Source organism: Sturnus vulgaris, chromosome Z, assembly GCF_052056855.1.
Source record: "Sturnus vulgaris isolate bStuVul1 chromosome Z, bStuVul1.hap1, whole genome shotgun sequence".
NCBI lineage: Eukaryota > Metazoa > Chordata > Aves > Passeriformes > Sturnidae > Sturnus > Sturnus vulgaris.
In genome coordinates this window covers 50265952-50289051 of record NC_142283.1, presented here as the reverse complement: position 1 = coordinate 50289051, position 23100 = coordinate 50265952, and the positions used below count along the sequence as shown (strand labels likewise).

Sequence of the window (23100 nt, the reverse complement as noted above, 5' to 3'; positions counted from 1 at the left end):
TTTTTACCTGCAACTCAATAGTGCCTGAAGCATTTTTTAAGATATTAACAGCTTGGGAATGAGTCATGCCCTCGGTAGATGTTCCACAGATGCTAACAATCCTGTCCCCAACCTACAGAAGAAAATGTAGAAAATCGAATTCAGTTACATGGATTTGTCACTTTTAACAACAGCAGAGCTACAAAATGACCCAGTATGAAGGCAGGTAATTCAACATCAGAATAAGCCAATTACAGCAGTTTAGTGTACAGATTAGTGTTTAGTTACACTTTTAACGAGTGTAAAATGTAGTTATGCTTTACAGAACTGATCCTAGAACTCTAGAAATGTACATGTTAAAAAAACAGAGGCATTTTGCATGTCACCTGAAGACAGACAGACTGAACTTGCAAATTATCAGAGATTCTGTTTGACTTCATCTTGAAATACCATTTCCCAAGAAACCTGAGTTAAATTCAACCAGCTTTGATGCAGATTGGATACAGCATGCATTTAAATACAGTTTCAGACAAAATGTCCGACCCTAACTCAGAGCCTAAAATGTACGCTCTTTATCCTAAGCATAGGAAAGCATGAGAGATAAAACAGATTGCACACCTACATTGCAGGAATGACCACTACTCTCAGCAGTGGCACTCATTTATAGAACGCATCCTTCTGAACCACTTTCTGTGCTTTTAATTTTCACAAGCTGACTAAGATCCAAGACTGTTTAGGACCTTCTTTCTTAAGTTAGCACATGCCAGCAATTACACTTTCCTGTGCTAGCAATCAGAGTTCCTTTTTCATTAATCCAAACAGCAAGGATTCTTTCCACAGCCAGAAGCAGTTATGACTGTATCATTGAACTGCTGTTTTACTACCTGTCTAGAGTAATTACAGTGCATTACCCATGCAATCTTTACAGCCCTCTTAACAATTAACTTACTCTTAATTTCTGAGTCTGAGCTGCAACTCCATTCGGGTGCATCATGGCAATAAATATAGGAACATCTCCAAGAGGACTTCCTACACCTCCAGCAATGCTCACTCCAAGTGAATCTGCAGGGCTCTGTTATAGCAATTTAAAAAAAGGTTAGATTTTTCTGGAAAGAAAAACACAGAGAATTGTAGGCTAATCTCAAGAGATCGCTGAACCTTCTATTGTATGAAAATTAGAATTCCCATGTCAAGCCAGTTTTTAAGCTTATACACTTTGCATCACTTGAAGAAAGCAGAGAGACCAGAAAGGATGTTTCTTCTTCTCAGTGGTAGGTGAAAATGAGCTGATTTAGTTGTGTGCTTTATCTTAACCAAACTAAATAATTACAAAATTCAGCACCTGATTCTTAATGTCAGCACAGAGGTCTGAGCAAGGAAAAACAATGAGATGGGATTGCTGTCCTTAGTACTGTCTATACGTATATCCTACTATGAAGCTCCCGAAGACTAGAATTAATCTTCATGCTCCCCCTAGTGCCCAAATGTTGAAGAGCAAAAGCAGCTGTTCACCACTGCACCACACTCAAATAACTCACTCTAAAAACTGTCAGTGCAACTGGTATTTGCAGATTCTACTGTAAAAAGAGAATGGATGAATACAATCCATGTAATCAAGTGAACTAGATGCCAAGCAAAGACAAATAAATATAAATATTTTGGAAAATAAGATGCAGTTTGTGACTAGGTTCACATGCATAATGAAGGTGAGTGAATTTCACACTTGAAAACCTGGCAGCTGTCATGCAAGAGTCTACTCATTAAAAATATGTGTGAAGAAAAATATCAAACACCAAAAATCAGCCTTGCAACTTTGGTACAATTCCCCTGACTTTACCAAAACAGAGTCTGCATTTAACTCAATCTGGGAACAATAAAATTATGTCCTAGTATCTCTTCCTTCTTTTGCTTTCAACACAACTCACAAAACATAATAGCATAAGTCACACTACTTTACATAAAAATATAGGCAGGGGAGATCATACAGTCCGAAACTGAAAAGATAGACAAATTAATTTCCTCTTCTTTTCCTAAAACAATGAATATGCCTAGACTTCTTTCATTTTGTAAAGATACCCATTGACATCATCTACAAAACCTCTTCCTAATATACGCCACTGCATGCTACAACTTACCTTTTTTATTTCAACTGTTCTTAGTCCCTGTATTTCAGAAGCTGCTGTCAAATGAATTAAAATAAATAAATAAAAAAAGTTAAACTAGCATTCCTAGAAAACTTTTTCAATAAAGTTATCCAAATCACTATGATGATTCTAACTTTCTTCTTGTTTGTTATATAAATTTAAATCTGATTTAGACAGTGGTCAACATTATAATAATCTGAAATACTTCTATTTCTGATTATTGTAATAAATACTTCTAGAATAGGTGAAAGAATCAGCCATTTTCTCCATTTAAATAACTTTTGGAACAAGACTGCTATGCATGCTCAAATAGAATAGAAGAAACCCTATTATTTTCTAGCAATGCTTTGATCAGCAATAACTTTGTTCTAACTTGAAGCATGAGACAGCCATTCTACATGTATCTGGATTTCTATGAATGAGACAGCTTGTAATATGATGTAATTAGATTAAATACAAAATTATGGCTCAACTTAGATTGTCAATATCTTAACTGCTGATACAAGAAGTTGCTAGTTTCTTTCATAAAAAGCTACTACAAGATATACATGATGTACTGAGCAGTAACTGGTTCTACAGCGTTTTACTAAGGAATCACTTTGAGGCCTACATCACATAGTTATACCATTTTAACAGAAAGATCTCAGCTACCAGTTCACATGTATAAAATACTGAAAGCACCAAAAAAGTCTCCGACTTACTGGTATTCTTCTTTAGACCACTTTCAAAGACCTCAGGTGCACCGGACCCAGAAACTGGGAAACTGAATGATGAGAGACTGCCACTTCCTTCACTGACCTACACACAATGTAAGACTGGGATTAGAGAGGAGCTTCACTGACCCAGATACTAAAAATAAAACTGCAACTTGCTATATTCAGTTTATATTCTGCAGTATTTTATTTTTTCTATGTCCAGTTAAAACTGAGTCAGAGAACTCCACAAACCTTTTGGTCACTGTAGATGGCTCTTTTTTGAAGCATCATTAGACCAACAGACACTGTATTTCTAGAACCCCATGTAGAGCTTTGAAGTGCTTCTTCTGATGGCCCAACAAGACCCAGTTATCTGCACCTCTATCACCTTATAGAGATCTTCTAATGCAAGTGAGCCACAAGTACCATAGTAAAGACAGAATACAAAAGACAGATCTCAGTTCATCCTCCTGTGGACTCTCAAATGTTCACCTATTGCATCAGCTATAACTGAGATTACACTCTCCACTCAACTTGATCAACACAATTTCCAGAAAGATTTTCACTATACTTGAAGGGCAAGTAAAGGAACAAGACGGTTCCTAGTGAGAATAGTTCACTGACTGTGACACACTCTTCAAAACATTCAACACTCTGAACTTCATCTTAGAATAAGACCAGCCAGAATATACATGTTTTAATGTTGTTTTGCAATACTAATTCTGAAGAGAGCCTAAAATGTCAGTCTTGTCTTGTTTTAACCTGCTCGCTTGAATTTTAATTAAACTATTTATAATTAATACTTGGTAATTTTTGTCCCCAGTTCACAACCAAAGGAAGTTCTTAAGGTAATTTGTGAGCTTTCAGAACTGCAGCTCCTACTGGAAAGAATCAGAGTGCAAACAGCTATGCCATTGAAGATGCTTTCAAATACAGAAATTGATGTGAGGTTGTAATAATCCACCATCAGAGCAACAATAAAATAAATAGGACAAGTCTGATGGAAAGAGCACAGGTTTCCTGCTTCTGGCAGGCAAGATTACCGTAAGAACACGCAAAGAATGGAGAAATTCCCTAAACTTTCTGAAGCAATACTCCACTGTATGCCAAGTAATCTGACAGTAACTAAAAGGTTTAAAGTTGACTGTAACTTCTTCTGCTATTGATGAGAATTGAAGTTCTCTATGCTTCCAGGCTGAAGCCTGGAGCAAAGTAATTTCTGGATTATATTTTTGGCTGGATACTGTCTATAACAGATACAATTTGCTAAGCTGAACATATAAAATGGCTACTGAACAGTTGTAAAATTTTTCCATCTTGGATCTGGTATGTGAAAAAGTAACTGTCATCATAAAACCAATCTTTTTTTGCGTTCATTATTTAACATTATTTCTCCTAAACTAACCAGTTACATACCTGGCTGCTTTGGGATGTTCTTCTCTCAGAGTGAAAAGGCCCAGCTTTTATTCTTCCAACCTCTAGTCTTACTGTACCTAAGGAACACTAAAGAAACAGTTACTTGTAACACATCTCTTCTGTCTGCAACTCTAGAACCCACAATACTTAAGTGGCTTTCTAGAAGATGGAAGAAGAAAAAAAACCACAGACAGAGGGAAGAATGATGGACTAGCAATGCTGAAACGAGCACTTTGCAGAGACAGTTCACGGCAGGACCACTGACACACACAAAACACACCATGATACTCAATACTGAGCAGAATACTTTTTTTATACTGGACTAACCAGTATTGCAATGCAGACACAAAAATCACACAAGAGGACTTATTCTATTACATTGCACTTAATGAGGAATAGCTTCTGAACTGCAATGTCAACACACAATTTTTACAATAAAACCTAAAAACAGTGTAACACCCTGAAGTCCTAATCATTATTTCTCTTGACATGACTGAGAACATGGTAATTTAACTGGAAGTTACTAATTTTTTTCAAACTTCGAAAATTATCTGTTACTCTGGATAGACACCAATATAACTATGAAATTTTGGGCAGAAAATTTCCTAAACGTCTACAGTTTAAGTGAACTTTCTGCATCTGACTCCCAGCAATAAGCTGGATGATATGGACTGATTGCACATTGGAAAGTCCTTTCACTAGCCTTTAAGATTTCAACTACACCATTGAGTATTCACATGTCTACATAAAATGCATGTCTCAGGAGAAAACTCACCCTGCAATTAAGTATTTCAAAATCAAGACATTATTAAAAAAAAAAAAACAGAAAAGTTATTATCACAAAAGACTTTCAACATAAGTAGTGTAAAGAGAGACATGGATCTGCAATATATTAATGTAGAAATTTCAGTTTTGTTGCTATTTTGATTTTTTGTTCCCTGCTGTCAGTTTAAACCTCTGCCTTCAAAGAATTTAATAATACATGAGGTTGCCTTTATTTATCAAGTTTTATTATCCTAAGAGAAATTCATGCATTTGTTAGAAAAATTCGCAGTAATAGGCCAATATGTCAAAACCAACCAGACATACCCAGTCAAACAAGGTTTCAATACCTCATATCCTGTTGCTATTCTCTTAGAGGTGACACTAAAACAGATTTATAACTAAATCACTTTTTATTTTATAAATAATGTTGACTTTTCAATGTCCTGGAAAAGACATGATCAAAGCTCAGGCAAAACCATTCTTCTTTGCCTGTATGAATTTAGTCATATTAAACCATATGGACAAGTCTTATTCAAAGTGGAAAACTGAGGAAATAAAATTACCACATCCTCACAAATACACAAACCCACAAATGAGATTTTAAAATTATGTGTGAAAGTAGGAGGTAATACTTTCCAATGGAACTTGTGAATAAATCAATTCCCATTTAGTTTTATTACACCTTTCTCTCTCTTCCTAAATTCTTCCATTTGACAGATCCATTAAGTCTAGTGAAGGGAAAAGCTGATAGTCTTTTCACATACTTTAGGAGATACTTCAAAAGAAACACTGCAAGAACAGGCAGAATTCTCAGACTGATGACACATTCTATTAGTCTCATTCTACTTAAAATACACTGGAATTTTCCAAAGATTACCAAATAATTTTCTAGCAAAATACATTTTAGGCAGTTCAAGACAATTCACTTCTAGATCCTACTCTCATGAATGAAAATTGAATGGGTACCTGAACAGGAAACAGTGACTGCCTACATGTGAGTAACCATGTTTTATTCCACTTATACTATGTGAACAAACCAATTATTAACAATAATCTGGCTAAGGTATTTTAAAAGCCCATTTCTCAGGGCTATGGCAATTAACTACAAGTACTACTGAGCAGTGATGAAGTACTTAAAATCTGAATATAAGAATGGTAAGTGGAAACTAAGCATCTTCAATTAGCTACTCCAAAATGCTTGTCAAAATGGAAGAAACTTCCCACATGTAAAGGCATTTTTATTCAGAGGAGAGGTACGGCATACGGAGAAGAAATGCTGTGTTCTTAAATAAAATTTAAAAACTATCATGTAAGAAGGGAAAAGTACTATAAGCAAAGAAGAGTATACTAACAAGTCTACTGTCACAACACAGACCCTGTTCTGGCTTGATTCTGATTTGGAAGTAGGGGAAGGACATCAGAACAAAAAATTTATCAAGAATAGGTTGGGTCCAAGAACTGTAGATAGTTATTTCAGTAAACTCTGAGAAAGCAGTTTCTTACACCAAATGCTTGGTCATTCAAAAACACATTGTAGAATTTAATGAATGTAAGATGGCACAACACATATATAATAAAAAAAAAAAATTAACCTCTCCTAGTAGACCAGATTATTCAGCCCCATCCAACCTGGCCTTCTAGAGATGGGACATCCACACCTTCTCTAGGCATCCTATTCCAGTGACTCACCATCTTCACATTAAAGAACTTCTACCTAACAACTAATATAAACTTACTCTTTTGGTTTAAAACCATTCCCTCTTGTCCTATCACTACAGGCCCTTGTAAGCAAACTATGAAAGTAGTCACTTTTAGCCCAACTACTCTGCTGAATTCTCCATCATTCAAAGTCAGTTCTGCATATCTTTCTGAAAATGTGAGACAGTTAACCAGCTATCAGTTTGTTTGACAAAATATAGTGTTAAATTTTTAGTTGTTCTAGTTACTGGTATTCTATAAAGTTCTTCTATAAGCCCTATGTTCATAAACATATAGATTTCTGCACCATCACTGCTCCCAGTTTTATCAGGCAAAGTATAAAAATATGAATGATCTAGATTTCAGGGAGCTTAAATTTGGATCCCCAACTCGTCTCACTGATATCTTGGTAACAGTCTGATCTCAGTCTGAATAAAGTTAAAGCTTTCAAAAAGTCTGGATCTCAGTTTTTCACTTTAATCCATCTTCTCTTTTCCCGATACCTTTAGCAAAGCTGCAACAGCTTCCTGGTTAGCGTTTCGGACATCTTCTCCATTCACTCTTAATATCTGGTCTCCTTGCATCAATCTCCCATCTGTATCTGCTATTCCTCCTTTGACGATGTCTGATACAAATACACCTGTGTCGTTTCTGTAAATACATGAATTTTACATCACAGTATTGTTTGACAGTCATGTTTATGGCTTGCTATTGGTAACACAATAAACATTGACTCATTTTTCTGCTGAGTAACACTGGCTTAGTTCTCTAGGGAAGGCTGGTTAGCATAAGCACAAAAATAAGATGTATGATCTTCAAGCCCACATGATCTGAGCACCAGACCACAAATGAAACACGATAACCAAGTTCCAGACGTTGAATCTTCAGGTACATTACATACCTCTTCCCAACAATACTCAGCCCGAGGCCTTTACCAGGCTTCTTCTGGAGCTCTATATTCAGTACATCATACATGTCTTCCTCTTTGTACTGGGCTTCATCTCTGTACACAGTCAGACGAACTTTTTGGGGTGTCTGTCGGAGGACATTAATGGCTTCATCATGTGTGGCATTCCTGAGGTCAATTCCGTTCACCTGCAATGAAAGCATACAATGGTAAATTGTGCAGCACCTTACAGCAGACAAACACATCAGACTTATCCAGCAATGAAAACAAAGGCAACTAAAGAAATCAGCATACCTCTAGTATCTGATCACCAGCCCACAGTCGTCCATCTTTAGACGCTGCTCCTTCTTCATATACTTCATGGATAATGATTGCTCCCTGTCAACAAAAACAACACCAAAATTGCATGTTGAAAGAACAGGCGCTACTTTGAACCAAGAAAATAGCTACTATAATTCATCAATGACAAGTCAGATGGAATGGAAGTCAGATGCATGATGAACAAATTACCAAAACATTTAAGAAGCTGATACTTTTAATTTTAAAAAGGGCTTTTCCTTATTTTTGTTTCTTTTGCACCTTTCTATAAATGTTCTAGACACAAATGACAAAAAATCTCTTCTATCAGACTTTAATTTAATTACTATTATTTCACTTGAGTAACACACATATTTTTCCAACCAACCAGCAAAGTGTCTGCTCCTCCAACAATGCTCAGACCAAGACCAGTCCGCCCTTTGGAGATATCAATGGTTGTTTCACATCCAGGAATGATGGGACAAGTAGCTGGGTCAGAGGTTAACATGGCTGGAGTTGAAGACCTGCTTGTGTCTAGAAAAACAATGAAACATCCTGGTTACAGTAACAGAGTTCAGTATTAGGAAAGTGACTTTAAAACAGCATTTTTCAGAGTTCACTGCCACCTGTACAGCAATAGCTGAAAAGCTGATTCACAGAGAATGATGCTGCCAATTCTCCCTACTCCTCAGAGAAGTACTATCCTGTAGTTTTACTTGCCATGCCTCCTGTAGTTTTAATGCCATCAAGTACCTGGGTTATAGTCTGGACAGCCAAAGAAGATATTGTACACAACATATTCTGTTTAGGATAGAATTTATCACTCAGCTCTAGACAACCACGACAGAGGCATCTGCTGCATGTCTGAGATGGAGGAGAAAATCCTCCTGCCTCTACAACAGGAAGGCAAGAGGTAGGTCTTCAGTATGGGGGCACAACGCTTCATTTATATGAATATGTAGTATGCAATCTGGAAATATTATAAAATGCAGAAGACAGTTCAGTGGATACAAAAAGGGAAAATTTACAAGCTGGGTCTTTGTTTTTTATGTTACAACCCTAGTGAATACAGACACACAAGGAAAACATTACTTTTGACTGCTTCTGGTTCTGGTGAGGTGGAAGTGGGGACAGCTGCTGGTGGTTGCATATTCCTCTTCTCTGCTGGGACAGTGCTGGAAGGGGCTGGTGCTGTAGTCAGGTTATCTGTCTCTGCTGGATTGATTGTAAGCCGCACCACAGATTTGGAAGTCTTCAGGAGACTAATAAACTAAATGATAAAGAGAAAAGCCTATGAAAACTGTAGTTCAGTTGCAAACCAAAAATAAATCAAAATAACAGTTCTGCAAATTGGAGCTACTAGTCACAGTCCTGCAGGTTTTCTCATAAGGAACAAATGCAAATATTGATGTTTTTTCTAAGAAACCTTTTCCCATGAAACTTTACCAAATTATACCAGATGAGAATACTGCAGTCTTTCAATGGCTTCTCTAGACAAAATACTTTATTGCATAGCCATTATTAGAGAAACAGAAGTATTGCCTTTTAATGCTGGGTAGAGTCGAATTCTGATCTCACAGAAGTCAATATCGAAATATCTAGTGAACTAATGAAATGTGCAACTGTCACCCTGGGAGAAAAACCTGAAAATACTACCTGAACTATGGAAAGGAGAGAAGGACACCACGGTATAACACAAAATCTAGTTCAAAGAGATACTGAAAACCCTTCAAAATCAATTGCCATCTTACACAAAAGACACCAAATCCTCTTGAGACTTGACATTCCAGCAGAGATATTTTCAGAAATTACTTACTCAATCTGGTTTTTTAATGCTTACCTACCCCTACCTCCTTACAGGCACCTTCACTATCTCTTACTTATTTACTGCCTCAGAGACAGCAGTACATCAAAGACTAAGATTGATGCTCTCCTAATTGCCCTTTAACAAACAGAAAGTAATCTACTCATGCCTAAAGAATCACTTTTCTTGGTAGCAAGGCAGGTGCTAGAAAAAAGGCCTTGATTTACTACAGAACCCAAATTGAGTTTGCAGAGCTAGAAGCTAGAAATAAATCTTGTTATTTAGGAATGGAGATATTTTTCTCCAAAGGTTTGAAATACTATGCTTGGAATATAATGAGGCTGTTACTACAGACAGTTCCCATGGATAAGCACAGTTTATGACTTGATTTACCACTGATTCGACTCACTTGTGTAAATTTACACATATTAGTTTTACTAGTTCTAACAATTTTAAAGTGGACTAGCTATGCAGAGTCATTACTGAGCAATAGTTCATGAATTTTATCACACTACTAAGTGTCTCTCAGTCATCAGGTCTCAACCACAGGGAAAATAAAATGACATTCGAAGCAGAGATAGGAGGATTCATGTAGTGCATTAATGTAAAATAATAGCTGAGGTGTAAATTCAGGCTTTAGCTTATTTTGCAGTAGTTTCTTTATCCAGACAGTGCCTGCAGATCTTTGGTTTTTTAGCCAGTTTGAAAATTAAGCAAAGTATAGTCATGAGAACCTCACTAGTTTAAGACACAAGCACCTCCTATATTAAGCAGTGCGCTTTCTGCAACATCCCTGACACTTCAGAAGCACCTTTTCTACAGGATATCCCACAACAATTTCATCATCCACTGCCAGAATCACATCTCCAACTTTGATACGTCCATCCTGGAAAAACATAAAATAAAAAATATAAACTATGGATGCTACTCCAAAAAACATTCTTCATTCCCTAATCAGATTTTAAATGTTCTCACCTTTGCAGCTGCACCATGATCTGTTAAGCTTTTAATAACTACTCCATTAGTTGTGTCTTCTTCACTAATGGCAATTCCAAAGCCTCCTTGATCCTGGGGCAAACAGAAAACTGCAAATGGTTAAGTACTGTAACATCAAAATGTTAGAATACAATGACTAAAGACTAGTGAAGCCTGCTGACATATCAAATCTGGAGTTTCACAACGCACCAATATTTTTGTTTTAAACTATGTCTGGAATAGATTCTGCTAGCCTACAAACAGTATATTGAGTAGCAAGATAAATATGAAACACTTCTGAACTCAAACCCCCTCATTTGAAACTTACATAGTAAATTGTGGTTCAGTTTTTATTTTGAACAATTAGGGCATTGATTTTACCTGAGGAACCATCAGTAGATGGTCATAAACAGTTCAGAAAACAGACTAGGAAAATGTCCTCCAGAGACACAAAGCAATTGACAGATCAAAATCAGTCCTTCTGTGAGGAAAACTTTGGGGTCCATCCCCAAACAGGAAGAGTAGATGTCTAGAAATCTCTTTTCTGACTCCTAGTAACTAAAGAGACTGCTTGCCATAAGAGGGACAGCATTACAAAATTGAACAACTACTGAATAAAAATGTGACTGATGTAAATTCAGTACATACCTTAGGAAGTTCCACATACTGAATGTTTTTACATGAACTCAAGTCAGAAAATGCACTTGGGTTTGCAACACTAATATCAACCTAAGAGAGAAAGAAAATGGAGCTGTAAGCAACTATATCCAACATTTTGCACCAAAACAAAGTAGCGTGCAAACGTTTAAAGTGAGTCTACTCATTTTCTAGTTCTATTTAAACTTCTAAAACCCATTGATGGGAATATTACACTTAATTCATAGTATAGAAGAATATAAAATTAAACAAAATTCATCCCAGCTGTACTAAATTTAGCAAGTTTCTAAAATCTCACTTGTTTTTCTATGGGTTTCTTTCTCTTTTACTGTATTTCCTAAGCAGACAGGATCCTCCTCTATCCAGAACAATGTTAGTATTTTGGTCAAATAAGAAAAACAAGTATTTACTTTACCTCTTGATGTTGAAATGTCCCTGAAGTACACTGTGAAGCCTCTATTGACTTTGCAGGGCAAACAGCCATCTGATTTACTGCATCTTTGTTTCTGAAAAATATTCGGTTATAAATGTAGTGTCCAAAAGCACATCTATGTTACCAAAATTAAAAATAAAAAACACTGTGTGAAACTTGAGCACATTAAAAATTAAACCTTTTTAGTCAAACTTTAACCAGAACTTACCTGATAAAGATTACTTTAACTTTAGATGGTGCACATTTGATTATTGAAGAAGCATTCTGATGAGTCCTTCCATAAAGGATTTGGCCATTTATCTAGATAAGGAAAGGTAGCAATTATTTATCCAAATATTTTAATTCTTTACACTTAAAAAAATCTATATCACTGACTAAACAGCAACTGTATAAAAATAAAGAGTTATGTCCTACTTTCACTCCCTTCTTCCAGTAAAAATATTCACTATAGTTTGACTTCAGACTAACACTGCCACAGTGCTAAAAATGTCACTCTCTGAGTTATATTGGGTTGACTTGGCACATCATCTATTTCTTCTTGCCATTGATCACTTCATGACTGATGAAGTGATTAAGCAGGGCCATGGGAAATTCTAACCATAACAAATAAATGAATTGCTTATATCCTACAACGAGATTGCTGTTATTTATTGACTCTCAGGCACATTGAATCCCGGAGCCAAGCACTTTATACACAGAAGTCTGAACACGGGCACACTTAGCAGGGTTTTAAACTAGATTTGATGAGGAGGAAGGACTTCTTGTAGTTCTGTGTGTCAGAGAGGAGGCTGTTGGCAAGACTTCTTGCTTCAGGTACAGAAATCAACTGTGCTTGCAGGCTCTCATCTTGATGGGGGACCTGAACCATCTGTATGTCTGCTGGGAAAGTGGTACAGCTGACTGCAAACAATCCAGAAGACTCCCGGAGTACACTGAGAACAATTTCCTGGTCCCGGTATTGGACGAACCAACCAGAGAAGGAGTGTTACTGGATCCAGCACTCACCAGTGCAGACGAGCTCATTAGAAAGACTGAGATTGGAGGCAGCCTCAGCTGCAGTGACCATGCCCTGGTTAAATCACTGACGTCAAGGAACACGGGCTTGAAAAAGAGCAGAGACAGAACTAACCCTGATCTTTCATATAATGGACTTCTAGCTGTTAAAAGAATTAGTGCATCTTATAGAAACTGTCTCCTTACGGACAGAGGACCTCACCAGTGCTGGTAGCTTTTTGAGGATACTCCATCCCCATGTGTAAGGAATCATGTTAGGTAAGCTGGAAACCAGCGTGTCTAAACAAGGATCTGCTCCTCAAACTGAGGTTTAAGAAAGAAATGCATAGCCTGTGGAACTAGGGACAGATGATCTGGGAAGAGTACGTGGATATGGTTTGGATGGGTGTAGAGATGGGTTAAGAAATACTGAGGCACAGAAGGAAGGGGCTTTAGCAAGGGATGTAAAAAGTTATCAGAAGGGTTCTACAAGTACAAGAGGTCAGAAAAGAAAGGCCAAGGAGAGTGTACCTCCCTGACAAACAAGAATGGACAGCTGGTGGCAATGGATATGGAGAATGGTGAGGAACTCTGCAAGTTCTTCACCTCAGTCTTCAATGACAGTCCGGCTTCTTACATCTCTCAAGTTATGGAACCTCTAGGTGGGGGTTGGGAGAAGCAAAATGTCTCCCAACAAAAAGCAAGTTTGAGACCACTTGATGAAATTGAATAGGCACAAGTCAATGGGATCTGACCTGGAATCCAGGTTCCTGAGGGAACTGGCTTATGTGTAGTTTCCAAGGCACTCTCTGTCCTACTTAAGAAGTCACAGAGGTCAGACAAAGTCCCCAGTGACTGGAAAAAAGAAAACATCACTCTCACTCTTGAAAGTCAAGAAAGGAAAACCTGGAAAATCACAGACCATAGAGCCTCATCTCTGTATCTGGAAACATCATGAAGCAGATCCTCATGGAAGCAATGTTAAGGCACATAGAAGACAGGGAGGTGATCTGAGACAGCCAGCACAACCAATGACATCTACTTAAGCCTGTGTAAGACCTTTGACAAAGTTCCACACGATGTCCTTATCTTCAAGTAAGAGAGAGACAGATTTTAAGGGTGGACTATTTGGTGGATAAGGAACTGGTTGGATGGAGGCAGCCACAGCATTGTGATCAATGGCTGTATGTCAAGGTGGAGGCTGGTGACAAGTCAGGGCTCTTTTCTGGGAGTGGGGCTCTTTAATTAATTTAAAATTTTATTAATGAAACAGATGAAGAGATTGAGTACACTCTCAACAGATTTGCAGATGACACAACGATGAGTAGTGTAGTTGACACAACATAAAGATGGGATGCCATCTGGAGAGACCTGGAAACACTTGTCAAGTGGGCCTGTGGGAATCTCATGAGGTGCAACAAGTCCAATTACAAGGTCCTGCACCTGGGTTGGGGCAATCCAAGACAACAGTATGGACTGGAAACAGAAGTCATTGAGAGCAACCCTGTAGAGAAGGATTTAGGGATTCTTGTGAACGACAATCTGGACATGAGCAAACACTCTAGGCTTACAGCCCAGAAGGCCAATGACTTCCCGGGCTGCATCCAAAGAGGTGCGATCAGAAGGTCAAGTGAGGGGATTTGCCCCCTCTACTCTGCCCACATGAGACCCCATCTCAAGTACTGCATCCATTTATGGAGTTGCCAGTGCAAGAAAGATGTGGATCTGTCAGAGCAGCTCCACAGGAGGGCCACGAATAAATATGATCAGAAGACTGGAGCACCTCTCTTGTGAAGACAGGCTGAAAGAGTTATGATTGTTTAGCCTGGAGAAAAGCAAACTCTGGGGAGACCTCATTGCAGCCTTCCAGAATTTAAAAGGGCTTACAAAAAAACAGTAACTTTTACATGAGGTGATAGGGATATGACAAGGGACAATGGTTTTAAACTGAAAGAAGAAAGTTTTAGATTAGATGTCAGGAAAAAACTCTTTACCCAGAAGATAGTCAGGCACTGGAATGTGCTGCCCAGAGAAGCTGTGGATGCTCCATCCTTGGAAGTAGTCAAAGCCAGACTGAATGGGACCCGAACAACCTGATCTGATAGATGGCAACCCAGACCATTGAGGAAGACTTGCAAGTAGACAATCTTTAAGGTCCCTTCCAACCCAAGCCATTCTATGACTCCATACTTACTATCTGAAGATGTGATCTGGCAATATTTCTTCCATTTGGCAGAGCAGACTAGTCACTATAACACCTTGAAGCAACAATGATTCAGATACGAGAGGAGCTAGCAGTGTGGGACTTGCAGACTAAGGCCATTATTTGCTTGGATTTGTTAAGTTCCACTTTTTCTTGAAAATGGAAAGCCATGGTGCCAAAGTTAACTCAAGAAAAGAGAAATTATTGAAAAAGGACAATTTGGACCTACACAAAGGGACAGCAATAAAATGCACACAGGTAGCACTAACAGAAGCAGAGACACAGCAAAGCAACAGATGCAAGACACTGTAACGAGGGTTGAGCATAACACCAACCGCCTCCTATGTAGGGTGTGCACACCAGGCATGGTCACAGGGATATTGAGCCTTGTCATTTACACCGGAGTTCACAACCTAAATGCAGCATTTCCTGCAGTGGCTGCCACAGCCTTGCAAAAAACACATGGTCAGGCTGCCACCAAGTGGGGCATGGGACATGGACCTCAACAGCTGATGGACAGCTACTGGGGAGTATAGGCAGCAAGATCAGATGTCTCCTCCCAGAAGAGGTTGAGGAATTTCTTAGCACTAGTCTGCAAGTTTACAGTGTGGACAGTAAGCAGGAAATCACAAGATGATAGATTCAGACAGACATATTTCAACATGTTTTCAGAATATTCCACCTCTTCAACATCAGGATTTTAAAAACAGATGTTTCGAATGAACTGTCTCACAATACTGAAGTGTGCAAAGAAGTTCCCTCTATGAGACTTGGTCCACAGTGCCAGAAATTCCTTAATTTCTTTCCTGGTCTGCAAGTTCCAGCCTACATAATTTACTCTCTCCATGTCTCCCTCAAGCTTCGTTCAGATTCATCATTCCCTTTCTGTACCACTTCCCCAGCACATCCTCACACACTTCCACATATAACTTTGAAGTTACACCTGGCATTTGTGTGAGGGTAATGTTACCTACTGCTATCAGAAAGAATGGGAAAAACTATAGTAAGGAATCTCCAAGTATCATCAACTGGGCTGTGAGAATATAGAAACATAAGTTATGCTTCACGTAGTACTTGAAATGTTAACTGTATGTTTAGTGGTTCGGTCACTCCAATCCACTAGAAAACAGCACCCAAACACATCATGAGTTAGACGTCTATAATAAAAATAGATCTGTTCCTGTTTCCCCAATTTAATTTCCACATTCTGTGTTACACAATATAAAAATATTCTGTTATTATCACACTTCTAGTAAACAGAGAAGTAACTAGAAAGTCTGGAGTACTCCACAGATGGGTGGACTGGAGGACTTCAATATTTTTCACAGTCTGCAATTCACTCCCACTCCATACATCTCTGTAACTCAGAAACTGCTGTTGTCCCACATTTTTATTCAGCATACCTTCATTCAAAATTGCACAATCTTCTGAGTTGGAAGGGATCCACAAGGATCACTGAGTCCAACTCTTGAGTGAATGGTGCATATAAGGATCTAACCCATAACTTGCTGTTATTATACCCAGGAAAAAAAATGCTGCACTTATGTGGCATACATCAGAATTAAAATCTGATAGCATAGTGATATGAACTTGAATATATTTGAGATTTCAAAGTCCAATGAAAAACATATGTATTTCAGCAAGAATTTGGTATTTGAAGTTAGTACATTTGGGCTTCAGTATAAATTGCAGAAACTCACCTCTAGCAACTCATCTGCAATCTGTAACCTGCCATCTTTTCCAGCTGCTCCATTTGGATCAATTCCCACTATAAAGACACTCATCCTGGATCGGTCTCTGTTACCAGCAAGACTAAGTCCCAGACCTGTCTTTCCTTTTTCCAGCTCAATCATGTGTAGCTCCCCTGGCAGACTTCCATAGCGCTGCATGATCTTTTCTAAATGTAAAAGTGTGGGTAGCAGAGGTTGGATTTACAAAAAAAAGTTTCACAAGTCACCTAGAGAGTCAAGATCAGTGCTCAGTGGGCAGCATCTGACAAAAGAAGCCCAAAATGGGTGATTAAATTTTCATTGTAAACCACAACTTCTTTTAAACTAAGACTTAGGTTATTTATAATAGTATTTTTAGCTTCTTGTTTTCCTTCTAACTTCAGAAAATATTATAACTTTTCTTAAAAATAAAATTCATACACAAAAGAAGTAATCTTTTCTCCAGTTACACTTTCAGGTAATAGATACTATCACTTTGATCACTGCCAACAATTACCTGGATTACACTGAAATTCTTCAAGTAGTCCTATATTGAATTTGGACCATGAAGAAAAAAAAAAAGACTGCAGTGCAACAAAGAAAAATAAATTAGTTTTATATTTTACTTTGTGCATTTGACCAAGCACAATTAAAACAGCAACCTTAGCACCCAAACCATGATGCAGATGACAAAAAAAGCAGTTCAAACTGGATGCCTCCACACCTGTGTCTTATACAGTGCAATTTTAACATTGAGTATTTCAAATATTATCACAGGAAACACTTACTCCAGCTGTAACCGAACTCATCGTCCTTCTCCACATCTTCTGGGAGTCTGATAGAAGATGACTGTGCAGCATCACAACTCATTCCAGAAAATGCTGAGGGAGGGGGCAGAGGCATGTTACAAAGCGAAGTCTTTTCTGGCTCTGTATCAGACTGACCAAATGCCTGTGAAGAAGAAGAAAAATGAAGCAGCTAAGAAGATGCAGGCTCTCTGTAGGGCAAAGTAGTATACAAAAATGTCAAAGTGGCAATGACTATAGCTTCAAAGTTTCAGTAACAAGCAGCTGAAACTCTAAATTAGTAACAGCACACAGAAAGGCAAGAGAGATCAAAGACAGAAACAAACACCACGGAAGATAAGAAAAAACATCACTCCAAAATGTATCTGGAAGCAAACAACTCACAGTAAAAGCCCAATTCAGTAAAGTTTTATGTGCCACTTTATGTTTCAGAAAAAGCCTTTTATGAAGACTCAAGTGCTTTTGTTTTATGCCAGATTTGTAAAATACTTATTCCCAAATTTATTTTTAAAAGTCATCACATGTAATTTCTTCCCATCATATGCTTAGGAAGCCAAATATGAGCAAAGAGAAAGTAAACAAAAAACTGGGAACTTTCAAAAATACCCACAGGAAAAAAAAAACAACTGTCATGTTAACTGAAAGGACAGCTAAAAACTAAAATTAAACAGATGATAACTGAAGAAATCCAAAGTGACTTTTCAGTCTCATTTACTAGTTTCCTATAAGCTGCACAGAGAAGATCTAAAAAAGGAGGACACAGGTTAAATCACAAGAGACAAATCTTTTGGTCTTCATTTATTCTATTCATATTTACAAAAAATTAAGAGGTATAAACACAGGACTACTGCAATATAATGGTTAAATGCCCAAATCCACAGCCTTGCAAGCTTCCATTCAGGGCAGTTTCCTTAAGGAATATGGACTCTGATACGGGATTTCACTATGTGAAATTTGTATAATTTTGCCTTGTTTAGAGTAAACATGGAAGCAAGAAATTTCCCTCTGAATATCATCATCCTTTAGCTTATGCATGCCCAAGAGACCTAGATACTTGGCAGATCAGCTACTGAAGTAAAAACCAAGAATTTTAAATGAAAATCCAGTATTTTTACAACACTCAAGTTTTTCAGGTGTGTTGCCCTAGCTTCATAACCCTATTCTCATAATTTCAGTTCTCACTACCTCCATCAGCAAGCTTGAACGCACTATCTCAGATGGTGAGTTTAGGTGCCAAAATCACTCAGGTAATAATCTCTTCAACAGAGGCAACAGTGAAATTACTAACAATATACACCTCAGAATATACACATCAGCTTTCAAATTGAAGGTGTTGAGAAACCTGGGATGTTATCAGTTTAGTCATTTTGAAATTTGAGAAAGGTCCCATGTCTAAACAAAAATTACTTATCTTCACTCTGTAACTCCAAAGATTTAATATATTGCAAATGTCCTATTTCAGTTCTCTCATTCTACTTTTGCTTGAAAAAGATTTTCCTTTTGTTTAGGAACTTGTTCCAGGAACTTAACTAAGAAGTCACTAAATGACAAAAGTGTGGGAAGTGACATCCAAGCCAATAACTTTTATTAAAAATATATGTGTTATATATGACTTTTTGTATCTTTAGTCACATTGCACCCACCATGCTTCAAATCTAACACAATGCCATCCTCCTAAGATGACACCTAACATCCCTAAACTGAAGCAACAAAATTCTAGCAAAGACATTGTCACCTACTAGAATCGGAGAAGAGTAGAAACACTACCTAGTAATATTAAGAGTTATTTTTCACAATCAAAAGTCCATCTGTCCACAAAAAAGAAAAGTTGATAATATACCTCCACATTGAGGAGGGGCAAAAGGGAGAGAAATTCTAGAAACACTCTTTTTTCCTTCCTAGAATTTTACTAAAGCTAAATTATACCCTGGAAACATAAGGAAATACAGTTTTGGTGGGCTGACCCCAGCTGGAGGCCAGGCGCACACCGAAGCTGCTCTATCACTCCCTTCTTCAGCTGGATGGGGAAAATCATATGACAAAGGTCACCCTAACTACCATTATCTTGCAACACAAATCCAATACAAGTGTGAGATCAAACCAGATCAGCAAACCTTAGGTTTTATGTTTTAAAACCAAAATTAATGGATTACTTTAGAGGTACTTTTTTGTTTGTACGCAACAGTGTCCAAGAACAGCAAAATTTAAAGAAAACATGACCAAAAAAGGAGCACAATATTGGTGTAAAGGACCTCTGGAAGATTTGTAAGGTGTGGATGTAGGGCTACATCCTGACAGATTAGCACTTATAAACTGCAGCCACTTGACAAAATCATTGACAAAAAAATGCATCTTTTTGTACCATTGTGGGCGCGTGACAACGTTAACATAATCTGAACATTTCTGAGGTTTAAGGAAATGCTGAAATGAAAGTGAAATCAAGGCTCCGTTGTACAAAGGTAAAAACTGTGCTGCAATGCCATTTGGGGAAGGGGGAACATGTCCTGCCTGCAGAACTCAGCCTGACACATTTGAACAGCCAGAAGCAGAAGCCAGTCCTCACACACATAAGACTTTTGCTCCCTGAATCGGGCAATGCACAAAAAACTTAAAAGGCTTAATCTCATGAAATACTTCCAGTGTGCCACACCACAGTATTTCATTTAAAATGCAAAGCATCCAACAGTTGCTGAACACATTTAGCTACCAGGGTCATTCTGATCACAGTCAAGCAAATACTTAAAATGGCAGCAAGTCTGGAACTTGAAAAAATGAAGGCACAGGCGGAAGAAGAAGCAGTACTCCAGAAAATATCACAGGCCATGTACAAAAGTACAGCACACATACAGTAGGACCAACTGACGGGAATTAAGACAAACCTTGAATGGTGTGGGAGCAAAAGGGTTAGTTGGGGAACAACGGAAGGTAACCCTAATTGGATTCGATACCTCCTACAGTAACAGAAAACAGCAATCCACATGTTATAGCACCTTTGGCAATACACAGTACTACTAACCAATAACTCATTTTCAATTACAGATTCATTTTACTAACTGTAGCAACTTTATTAACTTGATTTATAAATGGACAAAAGTATTTTAGGGATTACTAAAGAGCCTGATTCATCAAAGTTTCTCACTAGACATTGAACTATACACTGAACCTGAGTTCAGAAAAAGAGGGAGATGACAGATGGCCGTTCTTATATCAGTGCTAAGAAAGAAATTATCCATAAACTACAGGATCATCAGGTTTTCTTCTAAAATGTGTGCAACATTTTTCAGAAATAGTTTTAAAAATATAGAAAACATAAGTCATCATTTATGCTACACATCTACTCTCTTTCCTCAGAACTGTAACAGACACAAAAAGAGATTTCAAAACACACACGCAATTATACACCACATATCAAATCATAAGTGTTTGTTGCACATTTAATATTTTTGACAACATGGGAAAATAGACAAAGGGCACAATCACTTCCAAAATGTAAAACCAGCTAGAAATTATTTTATTAAATCAAAAATGCATGCATATTAGGATTAGGGTTTTTTCATTAGAAGTTAGCACTGTTCCCATTATGAACAACATGCAGTAAGCACTAGCCATAAAAAAAAAAATAGTCTAACTTTTTTTGTATTTCCAAAGATGTTAGCATTCATGGTGCATTAAAATAATTTTCAAGAAGCAGAGGGAAAATATTTTCATACAGCATCATAAAAAAAATAGCTGCAAGTTTGTTGGGTTTTTTCATGCAAAAATAAGAGAGAGATCAAAGTTGGAAAGTCATAACCACAAAAAACCAAAAAAGAAGTACATAGCAGCAAAACAACTTACACTGATGAGAGAGTTACACTTGGTATTTTGGTATATCTTGGTATATCTCAGGGACTGATCTTATAATTGAAAACCTACCCCTTTGGTAGCTCTCAATAGATCAGATTTAGTGGTTATGATTAATGGAGCTGGTATTTTTAAATTTCTCCATAACTTTTCTATGGCAAAAGTATATGCATGTCTATGTCTTTTTAAATTCACTACATAGAGTTCTCAAGCTCATCAGCATAGCCCATAGCCCAAACTGGTATAAAATAATTTAAACACAAAGACAGCAATGGGAAAGAAGCACACGTAGGATGTTTGGTGAGTGAAAAGATAGAGTGTCATCATCCAACCTTAGCAGTGTTGAACTGCGAAGAATCAGCAAATGGGTTAGTGCTGCTGAAGATAGCTGGCCTACTGAAAACACTGTTCTGTGGGAAAAGTAGGGAAGGGTTCTAAAAGGAAAGCATAATAGAAACTAAGCAAAAAAAAAAAGTTTTAAATTAACTCTTTTCACTCGTTAACCAAAACATATTCATTTAGTTGTTTGGGCTAAGCAAGGTCCACATTCTGAACTTAAAATAGGTATGTCAAATTGAACAAAACTGTATTTGCCCTGTGTTTCTGATGCTCTGTCAGCAGAGAGGAAAAACAATCCTCACACCTGTTCTAGACCGCAACATACATCAAGTGCAGAATTACGCAATATTTATGTGCTTTTTTTTTTCAAACATCTCAGCATATGGGACACTCTTACACATTAATTAATTGAAAAAATTGTGGACTTCTGGGGTAGGATGAATACAATTATATATAACAAGGCAGTAGGCTTAGTTATATTTTGAAAACCATAGATACTTACAATTTGATTTAATTTATGTGGTAATACACTCACTGTTTATTTTGTAAAAGTGAAGGCTTAGTAATATTATGCATCTCTAAGTAGAGGTGTAACTAACTAACTTCTTGTAATACTTAGTATATGTGCACATACATGTGTAACTGCCCGAATTTATAATTTATTGTAACTAAATATTCTGGTCTTCCCCAAAAGCCAGGTACTTTCTCATTATCATTTAACAGAAAAAGAATTTACACATTTATATAAAAGGTTATAACTTAACCATTTATATTCCTCATGCATTTTTTGTACTGCATTCTATTTTGAGATCAGAATCTGCTTAGTAAGGAGGAAACAGGGCTTATTTCAAATAGTATGCTGGAAATACACTGTGTATACTTAGAAGTAATTGCTACATTGGGTGTATCCATCTGGCCATTACCTGTAAGTCTTAAGGCTGCAAGTTTAACACTGCTGGAAAATAGTATGGACAGGAACGTAAAAACCTTCCAGGATCATTTATATAATTTATAACAAGATAATTTAATTCAAAGGATTGGTGCTGATTAAAAAATTTCTTACAGCACTTTTTAAAAAAATGCTTCTGAAAATAGTAAATACATCTCTAAACATTTATTTTCAAATAAATGTTGCAAAAAAGTAATTCCATTTGGTAAGACAACAAATGTCTTGGCTCTACTGTATCTTCAGCAGTGACAAAGTTATCCCATGAATGACCAAGGATTCTTCTCTGTCAAAACACTCAAAGTCAACAGGCTGTTTCCCTAGGGTACAAGATTTTCTGTGGATGTGATTCTCATTTGATCTTGACTATTATAAAGAAAGGTTTGTGAAAAGTAAATTGATATTGTAATCATCCTATTACACTTTAACAGTTACATGTCATCTGCACAGAATTTTAAAACATATCCTGTTGAAATTTTAGGCAATTAAAA

General features: G+C 37.2%; 1 protein-coding gene across 13 annotated transcripts in view; it reads right to left on the bottom strand.

The window, feature by feature from the left end:
- MPDZ (multiple PDZ domain crumbs cell polarity complex component) overlaps positions 1-23100 on the bottom strand; it is an 82972-nt gene that overhangs the window by 4260 nt on the left and 55612 nt on the right. For 7 of the 13 annotated variants that reach the window (XM_088157339.1, XM_088157340.1, XM_088157343.1 and 4 more), the window contains 17 exons: positions 17464-17626; positions 16667-16863; positions 11979-12070; positions 11753-11843; positions 11329-11409; positions 10681-10773; positions 10517-10591; positions 8994-9171; positions 8290-8435; positions 7899-7982; positions 7599-7792; positions 7201-7348; positions 4235-4321; positions 2825-2921; positions 2115-2158; positions 929-1051; positions 8-112 (listed from right to left, as the gene is read on the bottom strand). In XM_088157339.1, coding sequence (XP_088013465.1) covers positions 8-112; positions 929-1051; positions 2115-2158; positions 2825-2921; positions 4235-4321; positions 7201-7348; positions 7599-7792; positions 7899-7982; positions 8290-8435; positions 8994-9171; positions 10517-10591; positions 10681-10773; positions 11329-11409; positions 11753-11843; positions 11979-12070; positions 16667-16863; positions 17464-17626 — 1998 coding nt within the window. Of the gene's footprint in view, positions 1-7; positions 113-928; positions 1052-2114; positions 2159-2824; positions 2922-4234; positions 4322-7200; positions 7349-7598; positions 7793-7898; positions 7983-8289; positions 8436-8993; positions 9172-10516; positions 10592-10680; positions 10774-11328; positions 11410-11752; positions 11844-11978; positions 12071-16666; positions 16864-17463; positions 17627-20360; positions 20433-21656; positions 21759-23100 lie in introns of all 13 variants that reach the window. The other 6 variants (XM_088157333.1, XM_088157336.1, XM_088157338.1 and 3 more) reach the window with 4 other exon arrangements.